Below are 27990 nucleotides of genomic sequence, written 5' to 3'. Positions count from 1 at the left end.
TGAGAACATGTCATTTCTTCCCAAGACCAACGGAGTAGAACTCATACAGTAATTATCAGCTAACATTCAGTCAGCGCATAAAACCATTTTGCCAGGCCAAATATATATATCTTAACACTTATTGAAACCTGGACCTCCTACTTAACTCATAACATTTACTGTTCTTTACTTTTTGTATAAAAAAAATATCCTCAAACTTTGTCATGCTCGTCAGAATTTCCTTGGTTAGCTGGTAGGGAAGAGTGGGGAAATTATTTGAAAGTTGCACACTCACTATTCATAAGGTGAGACCGAGGGAAATGGTAAGTCGATCTATTATAGACATGCTTGCGCAGTGGTTAACTGTGGCTATTAGACCTTCAGTGGGGGGGGAACATGTACCAAAATCATTTCACTGTAAGGTCTACTACACCTGTTGTATTCGGCACAGGTGACTAATACAATTTGATTCTCTACTCATCTGATGGGAAGGATTGTGAAACAAAAGCAGACGAGTGAGCACACGTCGGTGTGGGGAAAGTATGCAGACTCTAGTTTGGCTTTGGCACCAATCCTCAAACATACAAGGTGAGGTAAATCTGATACAAGTCAAATAGGCCTAAACATCCATAAATAACACTGGAAAAGTGACTGAAACAACCTGTCAGGTACAGTACTAAGATAACAGCCTTATTAAAAACACTGACACTTTAACTACATAAAATGTGTAGATTGAGATAGAAGATCAGGCAATTTCCCTCTGGTGCCTGTTATGTGGAGACTTTACTAGCAAGCGCCAGGATATTGACTTGCATCAATGTAATACCATACCACTTAACAGGTCAACGACACCACAGAGGTTGTCTGGGAGTTGGGCTAGTGACAGTGAGGTTAAACATCACTATTGATTCAGTGCGACCAGAGAACATTGAATTAGTGTGTGTGTGTGTTGGAGAGATTATTATTTATTTTTTAACCTTTATTTAAACTAGGCAAGTCAGTTAAGAACAAATTCTTATTTTGAATGATGGCCTAAGAACAGTGGGTTAACTGCCGGTTCAGGGAAAGAACAACAGATTTGTACCTTGTCAGCTCGGGGATATGAACTTGCAACACTAACCACTAGGCTACCCTGCCGCCCCGATAATGAATGTACAGTATGTATTTGGGAATTAAGGTGTCCATACATGAGCGTAAACTGATATGAAACGGTTACTGTAGCCTCTCCATTTCAAAATGGACCAAGAACACAGCAAAATCAAACCAAGCATCATTTCACTATAGGACAGAGGCTGGACACCAATACGCCACTGACCATCAGTCTAACGGAATAAGAGAATTTGAATCACAATTTTTCTGAAACATAAGGTAATGTGCTCCTTTCCTCAATACCTGTTCAAAGATGACTCTTTACACACAATTCCTGTAGCCTCCCAAAAAATTGGAAGTGTCATTCAAGATTGTTTTCCTGCATGGGATTTATAATAACTACAATATAAATAACATCTCTGAGGAAACTATTGAGATGTTGCACAGCTAAGAATTAGTCTATAGAGGCTGTAGTCTATAGAGGCTGTAGTCTGTAGAGGTTGTAGTCTGTAGAGGTTGTAGTCTGTAGAGGCTGTAGTCTGTAGAGGCTGTAGTCTATAGAGGCTGTAGTCTATAGAGGCTGTAGTCTATAGAGGCTGTAGTCTATAGAGGCTGTAGTCTGTAGAGGTTGCAGTCTGTAGAGGTTGCAGTCTGTAGAGGTTGCAGTCTGTAGAGGTTGCAGTCTGTAGAGGTTGCAGTCTGTAGAGGTTGCAGTCTGTAGAGGTTGCAGTCTGTAGAGGTTGCAGTCTGTAGAGGTTGCAGTCTGTAGAGGATTGTGTAAGAGTTCCTTTTCCAAGGAACTAGGAAGGAGACACTTGGGATAAGGGTTGTTCTCCAGGTTAACATGGAGTAACCACATCAGCATTTGTAAATATTCTCTCTGCCTGAAGTATGTGCTTCAGGATCTCTGACCGACACACAATACAATTGAATGGGTGAAGTGTCATGTAAGTTCAAGTAAAACATGCTTACAGCCCAACACCGTGCAGGACGTTTGACATTTGCCAGAGAACACCAAGATTGGCAAATTCGCCACTGGCGCCCTGTGCTCTTCACAGATGAAAGCAGGTTCACACTGAGCACGTGACAGAGTCTGGAGATGCCGTGGAGAACATTCTGCTGCCTGCAACATCCTCCAGCATGACCGGTTTGGCAGTGGGTCAGTCATGGTGTGGGGTGGCATTTCTTTGGGGGGGCCGCATGGCCCGCCATGTGCTTGCCAGAGGTAGTCTGACTGCCATTAGGTACCGAGATGAGATCCTCAGACCCCTTGTGAGACCATATGCTGGTGCGGTTGGTCCTGGGTTCCTTCTAATGCAAGATAATGCTAGACCTCATGTGGCTGGAGTGTGTCAGCAGTTCCTGCAAGAGGAAGGCATTGATGCTATGGACTGGCCCGCCTGCTCCCCAGACCTGAATCCAATTGAGCACATCTGGGACATCATGTCTCGCTCCATCCACCAACACCACGTTGCACCACAGACTGTCCAGGAGTTGGCGGATGCTTTAGTCCAAGTCTGGGAGGAGATCCCTCAGGAGACCATCCGCCACCTCATCAGGAGCATGCCCAGGCGTTGTAGGGAGGTCATACAGGCACATGGAGGCCACACACACTACTGAGCCTCATTTTGACTTGTTTTAAGGACATTACATCAAAGTTGGATCAGCCTGTAGTGTGGTTTTCCACTTTAATTTTGAATGTGACTCCAAATCCAGACCCCCATGGGTTGATAAATTTGATTTCCATTGATAATTTTTGTGTGATTTTGTTGTCAGCCCATTCAACTATGTAAAGAAAAAAGTATTTAATAAGAATATTTCATTCATTCAGATCTAGGATGTTTTATTTTAGTGTTCCCTTTATTTTTTTGAGCAGTGTATATTCAATGAGGACATTGTGCAATATTTAGATTCTAACTAATGTCTGAGTCTTTAAAGGAAATTAAGTTCATGTATATATAATTTGATAGACAATAATATACATAACTGTCTTATGATTTAGATTATCTTGTTTAGTACAGGAGGAATTTGACTGCCATCTTCATTCCCAGTAAATCACTTAAGACACCAAAGTCCTAGGTGATCCCTTTACAATACAGATGATTATCATGGAAATTAAAATGCAAATCAACAACTAAAAGGAATGATTCTTTTCTACAGGACATTGAAGTTAATTACACACCTTACAGGCACAGTGTGTTTTATTAGGGAGAACAGTTACTGGGATGGAAATTACCCTGATATAGCCCATGTGTGTGCGCTTGTGAGCTGTAGACTTTTCACGTCCCATACGGCACATTCAACACACCACAGCTGTGCCAGCAGACCGCTCTCAAGATCACCACTCTCAAGATCACCACTCTCAAGATCACCACTCTCAAGATCACCACTCTCAAGATCACCACTCTCAAGATCACCACTCTCAGGATCACCACTCTCAGGATCACCACTCTCAAGATCACCGATGTGCAAATATTGAAATAGCATAAATTACCAGAAATAAAAGATGAAAGTCTATCTAATTAAATATATAGTATACCTGTCCTGTATGGTATTCTGCCCTATTTTCCTTCATATTCCCTTCATTTTCTCCCCAGACATGGAGACAAAGCAATGAGCCGCAACTGGAAAGACAAAAGCTATCCATGGATTTGACGAACCACAGACGTGGTGGACCTTTTTCCTGGTCTACATGGCTGTAGACCGTTATGTTGCCATAGTGCATCCTCTGATGACACCACCTTGCAGGCTGTGTGCAGCGGCTGCTGAGCGGAGTGATCTGGTGCGGCCCACCACCACCAGCCCTGTCTTCTAGACCCGTCGTCCCAAGACCAGCGCTCCTTTATCCTTATGGCTCTGTATCTGGTGCAGGGTGTCAGCCTCGACACTGCTCCCGCTCGCAGCACCGCAGCCGCCAGCGCACCCTGACCCTCATCTACTGGGTGCTGGGGTTCTTCCTGCTCTGCTTTGTCCCCTACCACCTCAACCTGCAGGGCCACACCCTGACCCGCGTGGGCCTGCTGACCAGCTGTGGTCTGGCTCGGACCACCAATGCTCTGCACCCAGTAGTGTTGTCCCTGGCCAGCTCCAACCACTGTCTCAACCCACTCATCTACTACTTCTCTTGCAGCTGACAATGATGACCAATGCTGGGGCTGCCCCCAGAGAGACTGTCGATTCTATTACAGTACGATCTATAATCTATACATACAGAAACAAGTCCCCCTGACATCAATAAAACCAAGCACTGCTCTGGTAGCACTGGCTTGGAGGTGTTAAACTGCTGATAGAAAGTGAATGCAACCTGTCCTTGAGTGCTACAGTTATGTCATAATGTAACTACGTGGTGATAGGACTTGCTGTGTGACCTACCTCCCTCCAGGCGATGGCCTCCATGATGAGGTGTTCGCAGCGCTCCAGGTGCTTGACGATGTCTTTGCTCAGGCTGGGCTCAGCCTTGATGAAGCTTTCGATGACCTTGTAGAAGTCAAACGCTGTCAGCTGGAACACGTCCAGGATCCATGGGAAGCACAGGTCCGTCTCCACGGGAACACCACCGTTGCTGTAGCCACCATTCTTGAAGGTGCTCCCTGATTGGAGGACAACAGGGGCAGTGAAATCATGACTCATAGCTCATCAGTGTTATATTGATTATGATCCTGTTTAGAAATTATTATTATATATATTAGAAATGTTATTAAAAAGGGAAGTAGTTACAACTAATGACAGACTGCATTGTAACATATATGCATGTTGCTAATTCTATTAAATACTATTAGAGTCCTATGAGAAGTGAGTTTATGGAAACTAAAGGGCGGTAGAATAATCTATACGTTCATCCAGACGACTGCATCCATTAGCAGTGAGTGAATGTGGCTTCTGTAGAAACTCACCACCATAGGTTGCCATGACGACCTCCAAAGCGCAGGCCAGGAGCGAGGTGTGGAATGTGGAGTCATTGAGTAGTTTACTGGAATGGAAATCACATGATTTAGGTCAGGGAAATGGGCAGTACACTGAGGTATCAATTCTGCAGCTATATTATTCAAATGTTTGCTTGTTGAGGGTAATTAAAGAGCAAATCCTTTTAATTCTGGTGAGATGAGCACATATTGATCTCTTGCATACCTGAAATTCTGCACAGACAGCCTTTTTTCTTCCTATTTGGGGAAAAATAGATTTTTCAGAATATGTCAGACGTTTCAGAAAATATAGAGGTAGAACCGAAATAGGAATACGACCAGGTCATTTACCGATTTCAGCATGGACTCCATGACTCTGTAATACAACCGGATGCCAAGGGTGAACCTCTGATGAAAAGAAGGAAAAGACATGAATGAGTTTACGACTACACAGTATCATATAGTGTTGTCTGCCTGCACTGTATCATGGGGTGAGTTTAGGACTACACAGTATCATATAGTGTTGTCTGCCTGCACTGTATCATGGGGTGAGTTTAGGACTACACAGTATCATATAGTGTTGTCTGCCTGCACTGTATCATGGGGTGAGTTTAGGACTACACAGTATCATATAGTGTTGTCTGCCTGCACTGTATCATGGGGTGAGTTTAGGACTACACAGTATCATATAGTGTTGTCTGTCTGCACTGTATCATGGGGTGAGTTTAGGACTACACAGTATCATATAGTGTTGTCTGCCTGCACTGTATCATGGGGTGAGTTTAGGACTACACAGTATCATATAGTGTTGTCTGTCTGCACTGTATCATGGGGTGAGTTTAGGACTACACAGTATCATATAGTGTTGTCTGTCTGCACTGTATCATGGGGTGAGTTTAGGACTACACAGTATCATATAGTGTTGTCTGCCTGCACTGTATCATGGGGTGAGTTTAGGACTACACAGTATCATATAGTGTTGTCTGTCTGCACTGTATCATGGGGTGAGTTTAGGACTACACAGTATCATATAGTGTTGTCTGCCTGCACTGTATCATGGGGTGAGTTTAGGACTACACAGTATCATATAGTGTTGTCTGTCTGCACTGTATCATGGGGTGAGTTTAGGACTACACAGTATCATATAGTGTTGTCTGCCTGCACTGTATCATGGGGTGAGTTTAGGACTACACAGTATCATATAGTGTTGTCTGCCTGCACTGTATCATGGGGTGAGTTTAGGACTACACAGTATCATATAGTGTTGTCTGCCTGCACTGTATCATGGGGTGAGTTTAGGACTACACAGTATCATATAGTGTTGTCTGTCTGCACTGTATCATGGGGTGAGTTTAGGACTACACAGTATCATATAGTGTTGTCTGTCTGCACTGTATCATGGGGTGAGTTTAGGACTACACAGTATCATATAGTGTTGTCTGCCTGCACTGTATCATGGGGTGAGTTTAGGACTACACAGTATCATATAGTGTTGTCTGTCTGCACTGTATCATGGGGTGAGTTTAGGACTACACAGTATCATATAGTGTTGTCTGCCTGCACTGTATCATGGGGTGAGTTTAGGACTACACAGTATCATATAGTGTTGTCTGCCTGCACTGTATCATGGGGTGAGTTTAGGACTACACAGTATCATATAGTGTTGTCTGCCTGCACTGTATCATGGGGTGAGTTTAGGACTACACAGTATCAGATAGTGTTGTCTGCCTGCACTGTATCATGGAGTGAGTTTAGGACTACACAGTATCATATAGTGTTGTCTGCCTGCACTGTATCATGGGGTGAGTTTATGACGACACAGTATCATATAGTGTTGTCTGCCTGCACTGTATCATGGGGTGAGTTTAGGACTATACAGTATCATATAGTGTTGTCTGCCTGCACTGTATCATGGGGTGAGTTTAGGCCGACACAGTATCATATAGTGTTGTCTGCCTGCACTGTATCATGGGGTGAGTTTATGACGACAGTATCATATAGTGTTGTCTGCCTGCACTGTATCATGGGGTGAGTTTAGGACTATACAGTATCATATAGTGTTGTCTGCCTGCACTGTATCATGGGGTGAGTTTAGGCCGACACAGTATCATATAGTGTTGTCTGCCTGCACTGTATCATGGGGTGAGTTTAGGACTATACAGTATCATATAGTGTTGTCTGCCTGCATCATGGGGTGAGTTTATGACGACACAGTATCATATAGTGTTGTCTGCCTGCACTGTATCATGGGGTGAGTTTAGGACTATACAGTATCATATAGTGTTGTCTGCCTGCACTGTATCATGGGGTGAGTTTAGGCCGACACAGTATCATATAGTGTTGTCTGCCTGCACTGTATCATGGGGTGAGTTTAGGACTACACAGTATCATATAGTGTTGTCTGCCTGCACTGTATCATGGGGTGAGTTTACGACTATACAGTATCATATAGTGTTGTCTGCCTGCACTGTATCATGGGGTGAGTTTAGGCCGACACAGTATCATATAGTGTTGTCTGCCTGCACTGTATCATGGGGTGAGTTTAGGACTACACAGTATCATATAGTGTTGTCTGCCTGCACTGTATCATGGGGTGAGTTTAGGACTACACAGTATCATGTGGTGTTGTCTGCCTGCACTGTATCATGGGGTGAGTTTAGGACTACACAGTATCATATAGTGTTGTCTGCCTGCACTCTATCATGGGGTGAGTTTAGGACTACACAGTATCATATAGTGTTGTCTGCCTGCACTGTATCATGGGGTGAGTTTACGACTATACAGTATCATATAGTGTTGTCTGCCTGCACTGTATCATGGGGTGAGTTTAGGACTACAGTTGTCCTATAGTGTTGTCTGCCTGCACTGTATCATGGGGTGAGTTTAGGACTACAGTGTCCTATAGTGTTGTCTGCCTGCACTGTATCATGGGGTGAGTTTACGACTACACAGTATCATATAGTGTTGTCTGCCTGCACTATCATGGGGTGAGTTTAGGACTACAGTGTCCTATAGTGTTGTCTGCCTGCACTGTATCATGGGGTGAGTTTAGGACTACAGTGTACTATAGTGTGATCTGCCTGCTCTGTATCATGGGGTGAGTTTAGGACTACAGTGTCCTATAGTGTTGTCTGCCTGCACTGTATCATGGGGTGAGTTTACGACTATACAGTATCATATAGTGTTGTCTGCCTGCACTGTATCATGGGGTGAGTTTAGGACTACAGTTGTCCTATAGTGTTGTCTGCCTGCACTGTATCATGGGGTGAGTTTAGGACTACAGTGTCCTATAGTGTTGTCTGCCTGCACTGTATCATGGGGTGAGTTTACGACTACACAGTATCATATAGTGTTGTCTGCCTGCACTATCATGGGGTGAGTTTAGGACTACAGTGTCCTATAGTGTTGTCTGCCTGCACTGTATCATGGGGTGAGTTTAGGACTACAGTGTACTATAGTGTGATCTGCCTGCTCTGTATCATGGGGTGAGTTTAGGACTACAGTGTCCTATAGTGTTGTCTGCCTGCACTGTATCATGGGGTGAGTTTACGACTACACAGTATCATATAGTGTTGTCTGCCTGCACTGTATCATGGGGTGAGTTTAGGACTACAGTGTCCTATAGTGTGATCTGCCTGCTCTGTATCATGGGGTGAGTTTAGGACTACAGTGTCCTATAGTGTGATCTGCCTGCTCTGTATCATGGGGTGAGTTTAGGACTACACAGTATCATATAGTGTTGTTTGCCTGCACTGTATCATGGGGTGAGTTTAGGACTACACAGTATCATATAGTGTTGTCTGCCTGCACTGTATCATGGGGTGTGGTGTATCAACCAAACATTATACACCAGTTTCACAAAGGTGGCATGATAAGAATTTCTGTCAGGTCTGAAAGTGGAAAAACCCCTCTGTATGAACAATTTATACCACCCCCCTTGTCTCAAGTAGTGCAATTCCTCTGTATAGTGTGCTGTATTTAAGCCAGGTGGTACCTGTTTGCCCAGCCCCACACAGCGTGGTCCCACAGCCTGACCAAACCTCTGGCTGAACAGCAGACCCAGACTCTCCACACGCTGCAACACCTCCTCTGTTGGGTCCACTGTGCAGTTCTGTCACAAGATGGGAAGGAGGAGAGTGTTAAAAGGGCAGGAACATGCCCCCAAAATGACTTGAGCTATATGATTCAATGGTAAGGCAGGTGCGGTTAATCTTTAAACACAGGCGTGGTGAAAAATACCTTGAAATACACTGCCAGGTTGGAAGAGGGCTGGTCGCCAGAGGTGATGAGATCAACCCTCAACTGTGCGATGGAGTTCATGGCAGCTCTGCAAAGACATGGGGTGAAACACACATGATTAATATAATGTTAGGACTCTACGAGACAGAAGCGGTTTAATCAACTGACATGCTGATTAGAATGGGTACACGCATGCAACCACGTGCGCATGTTAATTTTGTCGATCCACAGACGCGATTAGGACACTGGTTGAAATATAAAAACAAACTCTGAACCAACTATATTGCTAGCTAAGTTGTCCTGGAATGTAAATATTGTGTTATTAAGATCTTTGGATCGCTGTAGAATTATGACCCATTTTGAGTCCTCTACTTCGACAATGAATCCACAGATAAAAGGGGAAGGGTAGTGGGTTCGATTCCCGGGACCACCCATACGTAGAATGTATGCACACATGACTGTAAGTCGCTTTGGATAAAAGCGTCTGCTAAATGGCATATATTATTATTATTATAACGTAGTTAGTTTCTAGTAATCTCGCCTCCATCAGTCTTCTTCTGTGGACTTTATATGGCGGTTGGCAACCAACTTGAAGGTGCATTACCACCAACAACTGGACTGGAGTGTGGCCCTCAGTTCATTTTCCAATCACCCACAAGTTCTATTTTAGAGTCTGGCTTCGCAGACCCTCGTTGACGTGTGCGAGAAGTTTGGATGAAATTATTAACTTGTACATTTATTTTGCAACGTGGCCAACATGTGACTTGTATACATACCTTTCTAGGGACACAAGATTTAACACTAATTTTAGCAGGAGTGTGAAATATCTACACAGGACTAAAATCCAAAGCCATGAACTGAGTCTTTTGTGTGTGATTTTCAACCCCTGACCGTCAGAGTGATTGACAGCGATGTTGGTTTTTTCACCTTGTCGGCTCAGGGATTCGAACCAACATCCTTTCAGTTACAACGATCTAACCACTAGGCTACCTGCCGCACAAATGAAAACACGCGAGAGCCACATCAAAACATCAAAGCAGATCTCTCCTTGTGGTATTCAGGGTCACGTGAACTGATACATATAGATTTACAGACTCAACGCACACCCATACCTGTAATCCCATTTATAAAGAGAAGAGGTGGAAGTAATTAAGAACCCATTTCATATTGCCAGGGTTTTTCTATCAATAGTTTCTGCTTAATACACATGACTTTGAGAAGGCAAAACTACCTATCAAACATCATAGGTAGGTAAGCCACGTTTGAGCCAGAACAACCCATAGGGCAGGAGCTCCTTGTTCTGTAGTGTGAAGCGGTTGATGTGCAAGTACACCCCAGTGGACAGGACTCTCAAACATCATCGGAGTAAGTATCTGTTGGTCCAGGTGAACACGCTGTTCTAGCCAGTAGAGGTCAGAGGGGGCTCACCTGACAGGCGTCTGTGGGGGGATGAGAACAACATCTTCTGGCAGGTTCTTCCTTGGTGTCCTTTCCACCGGCATTCTGAGCGGTGAGGGGACATTATACACTATAAAGTACAAGGTATAGCGAGACTTTCTTTGTCAGAGAAAATACTTCAAAAATTATGTAAACATCATTACTTGTGGTTCTACTTACGGTTCTACTTTGGGAGTGAGAAGGGTCTCGTCATTATCCAAGAACAGCCTACTGTCAAAGTCTCTACTCTTGAAGTAGAGTTCCTCATACTGCTTGCTGAGGTCAGTCGCCTGAAACGTCAACAGGAGGTCAAGACAGGCTCTGACAGGAATTCAGTAACATCATGGGTATTCCAGATAAATTTCACAATTACACAGAAACTGCAGCAGTTTAGTATAAAGGTGTGGCTTTGTGTTGGGGGGGTGGAAAATACCTCTACCATGACGATTTAGGCAGACTGCCACCATGAATAATAATACCCATGACTGGAGACCATTCGTTATCGAGTCGTTACGACAAACTAACATCACACGTCAAATGTAGCTACTGTCCTGGCAGAGATCGGATAAATAGCACATTAAACTGCCGCCTTTGCCAATCCTTGACTGTTTCCTGGCTAGTGGGGAAATAGTCCTGAATTAAAACAAATCGTTGTCAATTCAAAGTAAATATCAAAACCTATTTCTTCTCCATACCTGCCCCTGTAATATACTGTCCTGAGATACCAGATCTAATGAAAATCCAGCTGCCAAACATTGCAGTACAAACACATCCTGACAGAACAGCTTTCAGACACGCACACTGCCTGAAAAACACTGATCTGTTTTGCGATGGCTGTCATATAGTTATGAAATATGGTGGGTCTGCTAGAGATATTACTACTAGCAACTTGCCACTGATTATTGAACAGACACCATTGTTAGTGAACTTATTTTCTATATAACCTGGGTCATAGCAATAAGCTCCAGCATTTAATGTAGTGTGTGGTTCCTACCTGAGGAAGGTCCCGAGTCCCAGAGAGGCTCATGGAGTCCAGGAAAGCAGAGAAACTGGTCTGGTACACGCTCTTCACCTTGAACACAAGTACAACAGACAACCAATGAAACCAATGAGATGACACCCAAACAAACACAAACACAGCCATGTAAATGAACAGGCTGAACCACAAACATTAAGCCATTTTATACACTTGTGTACAGAAAGTATTCAGACCCTTTCAGTTTCTCTACATTTTGTTAAGTTACAGCCTTATTCTAAAATGGATTAAATTGCCCCCCCCCCCCCCCATCAACACACAATACCCCATAAAGACAATGTTCCCAAATATATAAAAAACAAACAGAAATATCACATTTACATAAGTATTCAGACCCTTTTGTTGAAGCACCTGTGGCAGAGATTACAGCCTCGAGTCTTCTTGGGTATGACACTACAAGCTTGGCAGACCTATATTTGGCGGGTTTCTCCCATTCTTTTCTGCAGATCCTCTCAAGCTCTGTCAGGGTGGATGGGGAGCGTCGCTGCACAGCTATTTTCAGGTCACTCCAGGGATGTTCAATAGGGTTCAAGTCCGGGCTCCGGTTGGGCCACTCAAGGACATTCAGAGACTTGTCCCGAAGCCATTCCTGCGTTGTCTTGGATGTGTGCTTAGGGTCATTGTCCTGTTGGGAGATGAACCTTCACCACAGTCTGAGGTCCTGAGCACTCTGGAGCAGGTTTTCGGCAAGGAGCTCTGTTCTTTGCTCCATTCATCTTTCCCTCGATCCTTACTAGTCTCCCAGTCCCTGATGCTTAAAAACATCCCCATATCATGATGCTGCCACCACGCTTCACCGTAGGGATGGTGGTAAGTTTCATCTAGATGTGACACATGGCATTCAGGGCAAAGAGTTCAATCTTAGTTTTCATCAGACCAGAGAATCGTCTTCCTCATGGTCTGAGAGTCCACTTTCCAAGTGGGCTGTCATATGCCTTTTACTGAGGAGTGGTTTCCGCCTGGCCACCACCATAAAGGCCTGATTGGTGCAGTGCTGCAGAGATGGGAGAACCTTACAGAAAGACAACTATCTCCACAAAGGAACTCTGTCAGAGTGACCATCGGGGTTCTTGGTCACCACCCTTACCAAGGCCCTTCTCTCCCGATTGCTCAGTTTGGCCGGGTGGCCAGCACCATGAATAGTCTTGGGGGTTCCAAACTCCTTCAATTTAAGAACGGAGGAGGCCACTGTGTTCTTCGGGAACCAGCTGTTCCACCAGAGTCTGGGTTCGCACCCAGATGCGCGCTGTGTTAAGAAGCAGTGCGGCTTGGTTGGGTTGTGTATCGGAGGACGCATGACTTTCAACATGGTATACTCATGTAAATAAGGTATTTCAGTTTTGTTATTAATTTACAAGATTTCTAAAAAACTGTTTTTGCTTCGTCATTATGGGGCATTGTCTGTACATTGGATTAAATAATTCTTCCTCATTTTAGAATAAGTCTAACATAACAAAATGTATAAAAAGTGAAGGGGTCCGAATACATTCCGAAAGCACTGTATTCTTCACATAGCTCACTCTAATACATCTACTACTGTACATATCATTCTTCGTATATCTTTCTGCTGTATATAACCATGGATTTCATTTGGATTACTGATACAGTTTTGTTTGGGTTAACTAAATTCACCCTGACATTCGTGATTTCGTGTTTCTATTTTTGATTATTATTATTTTATTACTTGTTTGACTGCACTGATTTTTTATTTAGAACACTAAAGGGGTAGTGAATTTTGACGACTGGGATCTAAAGCTACAACAAGCTTGACAAGCCATGAGTGTAAAGGAGTGAAAACGTTGTGTGAACCTCTTCCACGCTGCAGTCGTTCTCTTTGCAGAGGGTCTCCAGGAGCTGCACATCCACCTCTGGCGGGGCTTGACGGGGTTTGGCTTTGCTCTGATTGCGACGGGAGGTTCTTGTTGGGGGGCTTTGGGCTGTGCTGATGACCGATTCTGAGGGCAGGGGTTAAAGGTTAGATTTTATATCCATTCATCTACAGAACATATCAGACCTGTGGTAATAGAACACACTGAACGTATGTGTTATGTTAAAAAGGTAACTTTCACGTTTTTAGTTGAGTAATGAGAGTGATAATATATTCATAGGGGCAGTTGACCAATGCAAATGGAAGGGCATGTCTATCCCAGGGCCTGAGGCTTGCAGTAGTAGAGGGAAAGGAGTCTGTCTTACGGTAAAGTGTTTGCAGAAGGCTGGGCGGGCAACGCCTGATGAAGAACTCCAGAACACACACCATCAGATGGAAGGATATGACCAGGTCATCCTCCATCTGCAGTGCCCTTCCTGCAGACAGTAGACACAACGCACATCAGGAGCAGTATCATAATACCGGCCAGTCTTAACAGCGTCATGGGAGAAACAGACCGATGGCCAGAAACTTGCTGTTTATCTCACCAGAACTATTGAGTAGACATGGAGAGGGAAAACATAACGAGTGGAAGATGGAAACCATCTCAGGGCCCTACATCTACAAACTTGTATGTTGTTCTCGCCTTGAAAAAAAAACATTTACAACGTTAGTGATCAACAAGTGCTGACCCACCCTTCGCCAAAAGGAACATTGTCCAGCAGCTCCGCAGTATTTCTTTCCCCCTGGAACAGAGAGCATTATTGACATTACACAACATGTTGGGAGCAAACACCCAATTATCAACATTGACCCTCATTTACTATTGGATAACCGGGACTGAGTGAAGACACGGTTTAAAAGATAGCAATGATCAGCATTGTGGCAGGGATTATTATTCAAATTAGTGGTATTCCTGTACTTTTTATTCACTTACTTTGCTTCTGAGTCTTCTGCATAGATTTTGCTGCATGTCCTGAAGCAAGATAAGTGGTGATAAATATTGCATTTCAAAACCGTTTTGGGAACATAATTACATTACTAAACAGCTCAAGTTCAGGTTGTGTACTCTGAAGTTTGCATTTTTGTGAAAATCTAAAGTTGGATAACAATAAAAGCTGACAAAAGGGTCCAGAGAAACTACACTGCCATCTAGAGGTACAGCACAGTTAGATATCAAAACTAGGCATTAGGAAACATGACGTTACGATATTCCCACGCACTTCTCAAACCTCTGGTAGAGTGCCCGTGACACGTCATACTTCTTCTCCAGGCGTGTCACTGCGGAGTTCACCTTGGTGCTGATGGTGTCCAGGTTCACATCCATCTTCTTCAGCAGGCCCAGGAACTGCTTCACACTGCACACAAGAGGACACACGAAACTGCTAGAACTGCATCTAATTGTAAACAATAATTGGAATGTGTTCACTTGGCCGAACACCAGTTATGGTTGCGTTAAGGCCTGAACTTTCAACAGAGACTTCGGCTGATATATGCATTCATCATTATAACAGAGGCAGGCACATGCACAGATAGGGCTCTACTGGAGCAGAGCACATGCCCTTTTGCCCTTCCAGCCTCCAAAGTTACCTTTTGGGTGGTAGTACAATCCCCCCCCCAAAAGAAAATGTGTTGTTGGTGTCGTAACCCACTGCCTGCAAGTCATTGTGATGCCGTCAAGTTCGCCGCCCCCCAACCGTTGGTTGGTTTGTCCTGTACGGAGCTCGCACGCCCGGTTATACCCGTTTTCCAGTCTGTCTCCCGGTATCCAAAGATGCATGGCTTGAGAGATGCGGTCACCAGGCAAGTCCCTGTAGTTAGCTAGCTAGTTTAAATATCCACAGTACTGCCACAGCAGCATAACATTTAATTAACGCTTGATATACTTAATTTAGCCTAAATCATCAATATCCATCCAGTTTGTCTAATGCACACAGCATAAAGGGGCAGAAAAACAGAAGAGCGGCTGCATCAACGACTCCCCGACCAAACTCCACGGTTTGTGGGCAACGAGCAGGAATAGGCTATTGTAGGCTAAAGTTCAAGCTGTCTTTCAATGGCGCAACTGCTGTCGGCATCGAAAGATTATCCAATTTGAATAAAAGTTCTGAGGTAATGACAACAGCAGTGAAGCCTTCGGGAAATACAGATTTACATTATTGATATAGCTACAAAGTGCATTTTTTAAATTGTTTTACCTTTATTTAACTAGGCAAGTCAGTTAAGAACAAATTCTTATTTACAATGACAGCCTAGGAACAGTGGGTTAACTGCCTGTTCAGGGGCAGAATGACAGATTTGTACCTTGTCAGCTCGGGGGTTTGAACTTGCAACCTTCCGGTTACTAGTCTCTAACCACTAGGCTACCACTGCTGTTCTCTCATTTAGCTATTTGCCCCTTACAGATTGTAGTTATGGATGGCTGTTCACAAATGTATGTGTATTTTAACCCAATAATAGTTGAATTGAAGAAGTTTAAGCTGCCTATCAATCCTTGTTTTTGCGACCAGGACAGCCAGTGAAAAATGCACTCTTGTACCACCTGCATAGTGCGGATCCCAGCCAATAGAATAAAAGTTTGAGGAAGTTCTCTTTTTATTCTCAATACTGTCAAGAACTGGCTTCATCTAAGAAGACCATGAGTGTGGCTTTTATTTATTATCTATTTCATGCAACAAAAAGAGTCCATAGGCCTAACAGACATATGCTCAAACTCACTTTTGATTATCTAAATATCACAAAAAAAACATAATCAATAGACCTATAGCAAATGCAGCATATGGCATACATATTTCACATGCAAATAGCACTTTTCGGTAGTGCTCAAAGCATACCATTCCGAAATCAGCATTTATTTTCCAACTCAAAGCAATGAGTCCAATCAGTTGTTCATGACAACAAAATCAAGAACAGAGCACGCTAACAAGTCCTTAGTTTTGGGGTTATGCTCAGGTAAAACAGTTTGGCTAATCTATATTTCCATGTCCTATTGTTGAAGATCAAGGGGTATTAAATGAATTGTAATGACAGTAAATCTGACAGATGTTGGGTAATAATGTAAAGACAACCTAACTGTATTATTATCTGTTGTAGAAAGAAAGGGGTTAGAAGAATCCTACATAACCAACCCAGAAATTAAAATGGAACATCCAATGATGGCCATCTATGTAAACTTTAATATTGATTTATCCTGCAATAGGTGTTCAATTGGTAATATTCATTTTTGTCTTCTTCTAATGCCTCTTAAGGGGAAAGTCATCTGAAAGTAATTTAAAGTAATCAGATTGTTACTGAGTTTGAGTAACCCAAGTTGTTACTGATTACAATTTTGGACAGGTAACTAGTAAATGTAACAGATTACATTTAGAAAGTAATCAACCCAACTCGGCCAGTGAGTAAGAGACTCAAAAGAGTGTTGCCAGGGGAAAACATCAACTGATCTGGGAACTGGTACTGACAAAGGCCCTACTGGAACGCCTGAATCTAGTACTTACTTCAGATCCACTGCCTTCAGGATTTGAGTAAAGGTAAAACTTGCAACTTCCAAGTCTATCACAGCCACAAACAGACAAGCAGCCCAAAGCCTTTTTTGAGTGTCCTGTGTCGAGAGAGAGAGAGAGAGAGAGAGAGAGAGAGAGAGAGAGAGAGAGAGAGAGAGAGAGAGAGAGAGAGAGAGAAGAAAAACAATGTATTGTCAGTCTGTGTGAATAGCCTTGAATATAGTTCATTTTAGAGACCGAGAGTTATGGTTCAGTTGTTTATTCACTATAAGCTTTCCATCATCAGAGCAGACAGAAAGGGTATCAGTAGGTAAAACACATTGTATAGTCTACTAGTAACTTGGAGACAATGGGTGGATACATACAAGAACTTTGTCCACTGAGGCCTGAACTGCCTTCCATATTGTCCAAGCACGATCACACACAGCATCTATCACCTGGAGACTCTGACACAGAGTCATAAAGTCCGCATCCTTCTCTTGGTGCCTGATGATTCAAAAAAATAAAAAAGGTCAGACACATTTAGATCAACCATACTTAGTATGGACATGGTGCACTCAGAATAGTAACAAAATCACTTTTGACAGTCATGATTTTGTGTGTGTGTGTGGGGGGGCAATAAGTACATGTAGTTGTTGATGTAGAATTAGTGTGTTTTGTCATTGTCTTGCTATATCCATTTTTTTTTAAATAAATGAATGATATATTCTTTAAGAATCAATGGGTATATAACGTACAAATAAATGCCTCATGAGCTTAGTTCAATTGTTGCACCCCATCAGAACCCCAAATATAAGCTTGTTTAACTCCAATGTTTATAAATAACGTAAATGTAAACCGATATCGCCTCAAAACATGCTTAAAACTATACTATTGATATCATGGATGTTCAGTCCTTGCATCCATAGATGTTTATGAATATGAATATATTTTCTGGCGCATCCCTCATCTTTTTACCAAAACAGAGGCAAGGGGTTCCCCTTTGATATGGTTTCAACTACGTACTCTATCTAGCTTTAACACCATCATTCTAACACTCAATGGTAGGCCTTGTAGTTCAGACCCAAATGTTGCGGTGTCCATTCTTACTAACGTTGAACACGATTTCTGAAGTGGGAAATAATATTTATGAACCGTGATCAGGGGCTCTATGAAAGTTGTGTTCCCATTAGTGAAAGTGATGACTGTCGTGAGATGACTATAGTAGCTAAGTTAGTCATTTGGCAAGATGCTTAGCTAGCTAGTAGCTAGCTACTGAAACAAACTTGTTTTAGAATCAAGCTATCTAGTCACCTAAAATAGCTAAATAGCTGAAAAATAACAGCTTGATGTTACTAAACTTAAAAAGTAACCTTGTAACAAATAAGACAATGGGCATGTCACATATTACCAAATAATAGCTAGCTAGCTACTGATTGATAACTAGTTAGCATGTTTTCCCAGCTGTTCGTCTTGACTTGTTTTCGGGGGGGGTGGTAACGTTACGTTAGCTAGCTATCAAATAGTTAGCAAACGATCGTTTTACGGAAAGAAAATAACGTAACATTGTAGTCAGTAACATAACCGGGTAAGTTATATGTTAACAATTATCTTGTTAAATACGATGGATGGACGGGCTGCTTACTTTTCAATTGATAAATCTGGATTCTCCTTGTCCGGGGAGGCGTTTTTTATGCTGGGCTTCATTTCCTTGTTCTGTGCTGCTCCAGAGTTGCGTTTTTTGGGAGGCATCTTTGTGGGTTATCAGATTATTAAAGCTAAATTATTAAATGGATGTTTTCTATTGTATGGCCTTTTTAATAGTTTACTTAGTTTATATCCCAATTTGGTCCCGTACAAACCCCGGTTTTACTTGTCAGCTTCCTGAAATCCTACTACGGATTCAGGTCTTCGATTCTCAGAAGAAAGAAACCGCGGGAAAATGTCGCATACGTGACATCCGCCAGACGTCATCTCCGCGCCAATCTGACATTCGTCTTTGGCGCCATCTGTGTGGAGGTCCAAATGTACCACCACCAGAGCAATTTATACATTGTGCCATGGACGAACTGCCTTGTATTGTGGCAAAATAAATGTCTTAGTAAAAACTACACAAAAAAATTATGTTTAAGAGCCCCAAACATGTGCTGCTGCCATGTTGTGTTGCTGCCATGCTCTTTATGTAGTGTTGTGGTGTCTCTTGTCATGTGTTTTGTCCTATATTTTAAATGTTTTACCCCAGCCCCCTCCCCGCAGGAGGCCTTTTGGAAGGCCATCATTGTAAATAAGAATTTGTTCTTATCTGACTTGCCTAGTTAAAAATGTTCAAATAAAATACATCTCTGTAGTCAAAGTTTCACCTAGCTATACAGTCAATAAAGAACTGCCCTCTGTATACCCACCACCAGCACTAAAACATGACAAAAACAGATGTACAGTAGCCTAATATTAAAATTATATGTTTTATTTCTTTGCACAGCTAGTCAGACCTCTGGTGAGCTACAGATCAGAATAGAGATGAGATGAAGACCACACACAGTGATTCTCGTCCTATAGCACGTCTCTTTGTTAGCGGACACTGAAACAGCCCTGCCCTGCACCGCTACATTTGTCCTCTCATGAAGAAAAACATGGGGTGTAATCATTAGACCAAAACATTTGGCAACAGAAACAATTTATTTCAAATGAAAAATGTAGCCTAACAATTAATAGCATCGGGACAGTAACTGAAAGGTCACTGGTTTGAATCCCTGAGCTGACAAGGTAAAAAAATCTGTTGATGTGCCCTTGAGCAAGGCTGTAAGTCGCTCAGGATAAGAGTGTAGACTAAAATGTTTTGCAGTAAAAACTAGTTTCTATTGGAGCAATTCCGGTAGATCCCTCCCCGTTTCATTCTGTTAAGTTCTTAGTGAATACACCCATGGTCTCTGTGTATGCATGCTGCAGCCATGGCCTTTAGGCTATATACACACTAACAAAATTGCAAATAGACAATGTAAAATGTATTTTTAAAGCATAAATAAAACCACCAATTCACATTGTCCTGAAGGACAATCCAATACATTTTCTAAGTAGTCTTTGTTATAAAAATGATCTTTAAAGTGTCAGTATAGCAAATGGCAAAATGGTATCCTTCTGGCTGGCAGGGTATGATGCCTGGACAGTGACATCCTTACTTTGTCTCTTCATACAAAGTTCTGCAGGTGATGATATACTCTTCACCTCCACCAGTGAGGAAGGGTCATGCCTCTGTCCCATTTTCCCAGGCTATAGCTGTGAAATCCACCTCGGTAAGGTTGACAGTGTCTCTGTCTGTCAGGTTTACTGTGAACGGTGCCCCCATCCTCTCCGGCTCTACTCGTTCCTCTCCTCCTCCACTGTTGTTCAAGTTGTTGCCCCTCCAGGAATTTAGAGGTCGAATGGATTTCTTAAAACGCTGAATGGAGAGAGAAATATGAATAAAGAGATTTTTAAACTGAATGGCATGTGACTGTTTATTTTCATGACTGATTTAACCCTTAAATTATTTGCACACTGGCAGCCTTTAACCTATCAAGTGTTTAATGTGTTCTTAGTGTGGCTTCAGTATTCAAGTCATTTCAATACAGATTTATTTGTCCCCTTAGGACAATTCGTATAGCCATGTAACATGGCTTGTGTAATGACAGACAAGGGGAAAATGGGGCGGACGGTACTGACGTTTTTCAGTGTCCCAGACTCCTTGCTGATGGCCACGATGGCCCAAATGGGGATCTGCAGACAGCAGGTGGCGCCCATGCACACGCCCAGTGCCTTGCCCCAGCGAGGATACACATAGGCACCATACTGCAGCGGGGTGTTGTACATCTCAATGAAGATATAGGTCAGAATGATCTGGATGCACCGAAACACAGAAACAGAGGGGCATGTGAAACAAAGGCAACTACACTAAGAAAGTTTATCAGCAACCATGGAAACAAAGCAGTGATCAAAAACTCACAGTAGCTTTGGAGAGATAGACCAACACCCAGACAGACGCAGCAGAGTGCGGCTGAGCATGCACAGACTCTTAAACAGACATCTGTATGATAATCTAGGCAGAGCCTCTATGGTATGATCCATTCTCTCTTTCTGGCTCAGGACACTTGGTTAGTTCACTCATTTATGTTTCTATTCAACAGCTACTACATTCGTTTTTATTCAAATACACATATCAGACATACTGTGCATACATGAGGGGTGATTGAAAATAAACCATTTAAACCCATAGAGAACACAGCCGGGGGAAAAGGGGATAGAATGTCAGTCTCTTTAAATTATTCACCACTGTCAGGGTGCAACAAAGGGTGGATTTTAGACAGAGGGATGCTTTTTCAGAGACAGAATGTAAAGGTAGAGGGTCTGACTCACCAGTAGGAGAAATGGGGTGCAGAATACCCAGCATGCTTTGAAGTAGAGCAGCACTTTGCTGCACCAGGGAGGACAGAGACAGATCATGTCAATGATGTCCTGGCAAAACTGGTTCACTCCTGTGAATGTTACGGAATGCAGACACACATGCATGCTGATTAGTCAGAGTATCTGAAGACACTATTGACATACAGTAAGTGTGTGGCATGTCTGAATAGTGGTTAGTATGTTTAGTTAGTATGTGGAATGTAGCATGCAGGGTATGGAGCTGGAGTTGCATGGTGTACCATAGAAGAAGGAGATGCCAATGCACATGAAGAGGGTGATGATGATGAGGCCGAAGCTAGTGGCGAAGGAGTCGATTAGGGTGAACCAATAAATCCCTCCCTATGGAGAGACAGACATCAGTACACACACACACAGACACAGACACAGACACAGACACAGACACAGACACACACACACACACACACACACAAATACTTCCATACAATCTCACATCAGTGATCAACAGCAGTCCCATTAGATAGAAGCCGAAACACAGCAGTCCCAGGAACAGAGACTTCTGCTTCATGTTAGCTCTGAGCTGTGGGAACTCATCCAGCACAGCCGTGGTGATGCCCTCCATGTTACCAAACTACAGAGTGAAAACAGGGCCAGAAGACAGGGAGCGGGATGTTAGATGTATACGTTTTGTTAGTTCAAAGAGATAGGGGTTCAATACAGAACAAGGCTGTGGTTTACCAGAGTGTCGACCCCCAGCATGAAAAGCATGAGGAAGAAGAGGATGGACCAGAACACCGAGCCTGGCAGTAGAGCAAGGGCTTCTGGGTACGCCACAAACGCCAAACCAGGACCTGGAGCAAGAACAATAATGAGCTTATTTTTGCCATAAAAATAGCTTTTTAATGCCATGTCATAACCGTAACAGAAATGTGCTTCTACATCTGCATTGCTTGCTGTTTTAGGCTGGGTTACTGTATAGCACTTTATGACATCGGCTGATGTAAAAACGGCTTTATAAATACATTTAATTGATTGCTTGTTAATACAAGTGGAGTGACTGGCTCATTGAGAGCTACCTGTATCTGCCACCTCGCCAACAGGCACTCCCTTCCTCCAGGCCATGTGACCCAGGATTGAGAATATGGCGAAGCCCGCAAAGAAGCTGGTGCTGCAGTTCCCTATGGTGATGACCAGACAGTCCCTGAAAGCAACACAATGTTCGATATACTCAATTTCCCAGCATGCCTGTAGCCTCAGAGAGAACAATAGTAGAGTAGAGTACAACTGACCTGATGACATTGTTGTCAAACTTATTGTAGGAGGCCATGGAGAGCAGCCCCCCAACACCAATCCCCAACGAGTAGAAGACCTGTGAGGCAGCATCGTTCCACACCTACAAGGTGAACGGTGACAGTTAAGACATGCTGTCTACTTTGTTGGCCAGCACCAAGAGCCTTGACACTCATTACAGGTAGACAAATACACACAAAAACAAACTAACTTGACTTTACTCTAGAGATTCTACCAGCTTGTCTCCACTAGGGGATGTAGTTTACCTGTGCACTGGCCAGCCGGCCCCAGTCAGGGGTGAGGTAGAAGGCCACACCCTGAAGTGACCCCTCCAGTGTAGCACCCCTGATGATCAAAACGATCAGCACGAAGTACGGGAACGTCGCAGTCACATAAACCACCTACAAAGTTAAAGTAACAGCTCTTAAGTACATCGCAACACCAAGTGCAAGGATGTTTGTTTTGAGGGCATGTTTGCCTAACATGAGTATGTCTGTGTTTAAAGGTGTGTGTGTATTCTGATGACGTGTGTGTTATATCACCTTGCCAGAGCTGCGGATGCCCTTGAGCATGCAGAAGAAGATGATGACCCAGGCAGCCAGGAGGCAGAGAGCCAGGGGCCACCTGACAGGACCAGGGTCATGGAGGCCCTTACTGTTCACCACACCCAGAACACGCTCACTGGAACACAACACACCGAGCAAACACACACAGAGTATTCAGACCTCTAGCCAAAACTAGTTGGATAGACCCAGCAAACAGAGACATTTTTAACAGGAGATAGATGTTACATCATATAGTACAGTCAGCTCATCTCCTTAACGACATGAACACATACAGCACAGTGTACAGACAGCACAGACTTTTTGAAGGACAACATTTCAGGCATTTCATGGTCGTCAATATTTCAATACAGTTGAGGGCCAGCATGACGCTAATTCCCCCACGATAAACCAATCCTAATCTGAATTCAATCATGCAAAGGACATTCAATCATTTTTTAGCGAAAAACACTCTACAGTGGTGGAAGAGCCCTTACTTCCAGAAGACCTCTGAGGGGCTGAGGGCTCTGCCAGAGGAGCTGTTCAGTGTGGCGTTCCCACAGAGGTAAGCATTGGCTGGGGCATCACAGGACCAGGGCAGGGGGCTCTGGAAAGAGCTGCCCAGGTAGTAGAATGTCCAGGCTATGATCACATTGTAGTAGAGGCACACCAGCATAGACACACAAAGCATCCCAATGCCAATGCCTATAAAGAGACACACAGGCATATTGATGTGTGTAGTCCAGATGAGGGAGCTTTCAATGTTGGTGAACATAAGATTGAGGCTAATCAGTGTTGATGGACAATTATGGAGTGTTGAGAGGACAATGGAGGCATGGGGGTCGTGGAGGTTTACCTTTGAGGAGGGGGCAGCACTTCCACACTGTGATTGGTCCAGCAGCTCCATACTGGCCTAGACTTAGCTCCATGAGAAAGAGGGGGACACCGGTGAAGAAGAGCATGATGAAGTAGGGGATGAGGAACACACCTGGGGACAGAGGAGGCCACAAGTCAAACAGGAAATGGGATGATACAAGAGGCGACATCCCTCATTAATTTGATTGTTATAACACTGAGCTCCTAGTTACACGGATACATGGCATGTACGGGTATGTCCTACAAATAGCACTATGGCTATATAATCACTTACTACATCTGGAAAGCTGCCAGCCAGCAGAGGGTTTTTCTATCCCTCAACTATTGAAGTCTCAGCATGTGCTAGCTTCACATGGGGAGCTGAAGTTTGTTTACTATAGTTTTGAATGAACCATTCAGTAGACTGTCTTAAGGTGTGTTTTTCTGTGCACATGTGTGTGTTGGCTTTCTAGCACCACTGGATGCCTGTGATTGCGTGGCTTTGGTTTCCGCTCTCAGATGAACTCTGCAGCACAATCCACAGAGAGGAGAGGACAGAGCGGACCGGAAGGCCAAGGTAACATAAAACAAATCCATTTCAAGACAATAATACAGCTTCATTCATACTTAGAGTCTGAGGGGCAAAGTGTATGAGGGCTAAAAGCCAGCTTGGCTGTGGGTTACTCACCTCCTCCATTGCGGTAGCAGAGGTAGGGAAACCTCCACACATTCCCCAGTCCCACACAGTAGCCGATACAGGAGAGCAGAAACTCATACTTCCCACCCCACTGCTCTCTTGGGAGAATAAGTGGGTCTGGTGGGGGTGCAGGGGACGGGGGGCGGGACTCAAACTGTGGCTGGGATGAGGGATTGGTGACATCATGAGCTAAATTAAACCCATTCAGCTGTGCTGGACTCTAGAACAGATAGAACACATTCAAAACTGTCAGACAGATCCTCTATCAGAATAACCTATAACGATGTCATGCCTTAATGTTGAAAAGTTGGATTCCATGTCACAAGTAAAGTGCCCCGCCTCGATTTTAACTTGTATGAGACACTGGGACTGCACATTGTTTAAGGTGAACACAGTCAGTGACAATGGTAGGCATAGCTATAGAGTCCAGGTTTACAGATATGGGTGTGGTTCACACATCAGGAAATATGACACGGTCATGCAGTCTTTGTAAACCATTGCGTTTGACCTCTAGAGCTGTGTCACTGCTGTGCCATCCAGTGCAACTGATGCAAGCACTCATTCTGCTTCCTCCCCTGCAAGGCAAAGAATTTAACTCACAACAAAATAGGAACTATTGCCTCTATTTATGTGTGTGTGTTGTCAGTGGACCAGTCGGCTAAACAGACAGAAAAGAGAAGAACTACGGACACCAAGAGGACAGAGGTCCAGAGGTTCAGTTTTGAGAACTGCCATTCATTTGATTTAGGCCACTACCATCCGCCTGCCTCATCATCATCATCATGACACATTGTAAGTCATAAAAGGAGTAGAAAGAGTAGCCTACAGGTAGTTGTTATACAATGGGCTACAATAGGTTATGCAAAACAGACAATAAAATGAGAGCAATGTGATGGATTGATGATAAGTCTGTATCAACTGAAATGTTGATAGCCCTTGATTATGTCTCTGAAATAAACATTGAGAGGTTTATACCCAAGGTAGTTTTATATTGGATATTTGAACCAAGCATGCCATCACTCTGAAGATGGTATATTCTGAACGCACCATGACAATGACAATTTTATATAGAATTGTCATTGTCATGGCGCACTTTGTGTAAGAGCTATTGAAGATTGAATCCCCTACCCTCCAAAAACAAAATCAGAATTTCCAAAAACCAAAAGCCATGGATTTTTAATCCATCCTCCCCCCGATTCAGAATATATCATTTTCATAGTCATGGCACGTTGTGTGTAAGAGCTATTACAGGTTTTTTAAAGCGGTGGGTTTTGTCCATCCTTCCCTGATTCAGAATATACCATCTTCATAGTTATGGCATGCTTGGTTCAAATATCCAGTATAAAACTACCTTGGGTATAAACCTCTCAATGTTTTTTTTACTGACAAGTCTGGTGTTTCTATGTCAAACAGTTTTGTTATATTTAGTGATGTATATAAAAAGTAATATTGCAATGCAACTCAACATTGAACACATTTAAACTATTATTTTAGGCCCATAACCATGTGTGAGGTGTATACTTTTGTTTCAAAGTAGATTTGTTTAAGACTACTAAGAATCACTCTGTGTGGCCCTGGTTTAGCCCACTGCAGTAAAATGTTAAATAGCAGGTTGGTGAGATGGAGGAGGCAGGTGATCAAAATGAAAATGTTTAAAAACAAAAGCTGTAGGTTTTTGTAGATCCTCCACCGATGCAGAATATATCCTTTTCATAGTCACGGCATGCTTCGTGTTAGTGTTATTAAAGATTGAAGGCCTCCCCCCAAAAATAAAATGTAATTTTAACAAAAATAGCTGTGAATCTTTGTCCATCCTGTTCCGATTCAGAATATATAATTTTCATTATCATGGAACGTGTTGTGTAAGAGATATTAAAGATTAAAAGCCCCACATTTCAACAACAAAAAGAGCTGTGAATTTTGATCCATCCACTCCTGATTCAGAATACATCATCTTCATTGTCATGGTATGCTTGGTTCAATAGCTATCAGGTAGAGAAAACCGAATATCCAGTACAAAACTAATTTTACTGAGGTAGAAAATGGTGACCTATAGGCTAGTAGGGTGTTGCACTTTCCACTACATCGGATGTCAGAGGAATGAGGACATACGGGTTAGATTACTTTATAGAACTACAAATCCAAATAACGATGGTTCCATTCGTTTTCCATAAATTCCAAAACAATCCAATATTCACAAAGAGGTGAAATTAGACCTTTTAACGACGTTTAAAAAGTTTCTGTTAACTAACAACAGGTTGTTTCCTTGCTTACCCCTTGTTGGTGTGTTGATTTTTTCTCTGTAATGTTCCCAGGTGCCGTTTTTGTCTGCTCGCTCGGCATTTTCCCGGGGAGAGATTCACTTGGTTTCTTTGGATGTTCGATACATTGTTCAGATTAAAGTTAATGGTAATATATTCGTGCTTTGACGGAAATGTTCGTCAGTGATGATTGAAATCGGCACTTTTGGTAATGACCGGGAAATTACAGTAGAGCGCAGGTGCAGTCACTGAGGGGATTCGATTAATCTGGCCCGGGCGCCCGTTATCGTGTTTTACACCGGGTGAAGCGTGATTGCATTCGTGAGCCCGTTCAAAGCCCACAGCGAAATTGGCCCAAAACAAAAGTGACATAAATAAGCACGTGGAGTAACGAGTAGGATTCTGTCTTTTCAGATGTAAAAGTGATTGCTTTTGATAAAAACGATTTATCCGCCTTCCCAGTTCAAATTAGTTTGACAATTCAAACATATATTTTATGGAAAAGAGATGTATGTTTCTGGATGATGCGCCATACTGCATTATTGACAAACATGATGGAGCTGCGCAGATTACTGTTCATTTGAGAAGGGCGCTCCTGTCTCACTGCTTTTGCCCGGAAACGTCATCGGCCATAGACGGGTGCACCGCAGTTCAGCATAATCGAATCCGCCCATTGAACAAAAGGGGGGAAACACACCCTCTTTTTAAAACACCTTCACTGAGCCACACCCTTTCTACAACTGCACCCCTTCACTAAATGTTTTGCCTACTGTATCTGTCTGTCTCAATCTATTTTCATCAGGTTATTGAGCAGCTACAGCACGTCTAATCAAACCCTGCTTCTTCAAAGACGGTCTTTTTTCTATTCTGAGAAAGCGTTGCTCAGAGCACTAGTAGAGGAAACCAACTGCAACAGCAGGAA

The 27990-nt window shown here is 43.1% G+C and overlaps 2 protein-coding genes across 2 annotated transcripts in view; both read right to left on the bottom strand.

Annotated features, from left to right (window-relative positions):
• rb1 (retinoblastoma 1) overlaps positions 1–19019 on the bottom strand; it is a 43670-nt gene extending 24651 nt beyond the window's left edge. The window contains exons 1-17 of the mRNA XM_035780473.2: positions 18674–19019; positions 17415–17535; positions 17044–17147; positions 14773–14907; positions 14487–14525; positions 14246–14295; positions 13876–13986; positions 13492–13637; positions 11641–11718; positions 10827–10936; positions 10638–10712; positions 9210–9297; positions 8965–9081; positions 5322–5378; positions 5197–5228; positions 4962–5038; positions 4441–4658 (exon numbers count right to left, since the gene is read on the bottom strand). Coding sequence (XP_035636366.1) covers positions 4441–4658; positions 4962–5038; positions 5197–5228; positions 5322–5378; positions 8965–9081; positions 9210–9297; positions 10638–10712; positions 10827–10936; positions 11641–11718; positions 13492–13637; positions 13876–13986; positions 14246–14295; positions 14487–14525; positions 14773–14907; positions 17044–17147; positions 17415–17535; positions 18674–18780 — 1665 coding nt within the window. The 5' untranslated portion in view covers positions 18781–19019. The remainder of the gene's footprint in view (positions 1–4440; positions 4659–4961; positions 5039–5196; positions 5229–5321; positions 5379–8964; positions 9082–9209; positions 9298–10637; positions 10713–10826; positions 10937–11640; positions 11719–13491; positions 13638–13875; positions 13987–14245; positions 14296–14486; positions 14526–14772; positions 14908–17043; positions 17148–17414; positions 17536–18673) is intronic.
• A 457-nt stretch (positions 19020–19476) lies between these two features.
• slc6a7 (solute carrier family 6 member 7) lies at positions 19477–27731 on the bottom strand. Its single transcript, XM_035780472.2, has 14 exons — positions 27082–27731; positions 24799–25027; positions 24112–24243; positions 23753–23960; positions 23256–23394; positions 22980–23114; positions 22713–22816; positions 22500–22624; positions 22162–22274; positions 21917–22054; positions 21705–21804; positions 21418–21536; positions 20728–20901; positions 19477–20464 (listed from the first exon to the last, which is right to left on the bottom strand). The coding sequence occupies exons 1-14, from the start codon at positions 27148–27150 to the stop codon at positions 20270–20272; spliced, it is 1980 nt and encodes a 659-aa protein (XP_035636365.1). The 5' UTR covers positions 27151–27731; the 3' UTR covers positions 19477–20269.
• Positions 27732–27990: the final 259 nt, after the last annotated feature.

Source organism: Oncorhynchus keta, chromosome 11, assembly GCF_023373465.1.
Source record: "Oncorhynchus keta strain PuntledgeMale-10-30-2019 chromosome 11, Oket_V2, whole genome shotgun sequence".
NCBI lineage: Eukaryota > Metazoa > Chordata > Actinopteri > Salmoniformes > Salmonidae > Oncorhynchus > Oncorhynchus keta.
The sequence above is the reverse complement of the archived record's forward strand: the minus strand, read 5'-3'. Positions and strand labels throughout refer to the sequence as shown.

Bases quoted from the DNA above. Each gene is read 5' to 3' on its own strand.
- slc6a7 (XM_035780472.2), bottom strand. From the start codon at position 27,150: ATGCCGAGCGAGCAGACAAAAACGGCACCTGGGAACATTACAGAGAAA. The intron at 23,395-23,752 runs GTAAGGGCTCTT...GTTGTGTTCCAG, and splicing joins CCCTCAGAGGTCTTCTGGAA to TGAGCGTGTTCTGGGTGTGG. The intron at 20,465-20,727 runs GTCAGTACCGTC...CTCTCCATTCAG, and splicing joins AGTCTGGGACACTGAAAAAC to CGTTTTAAGAAATCCATTCG.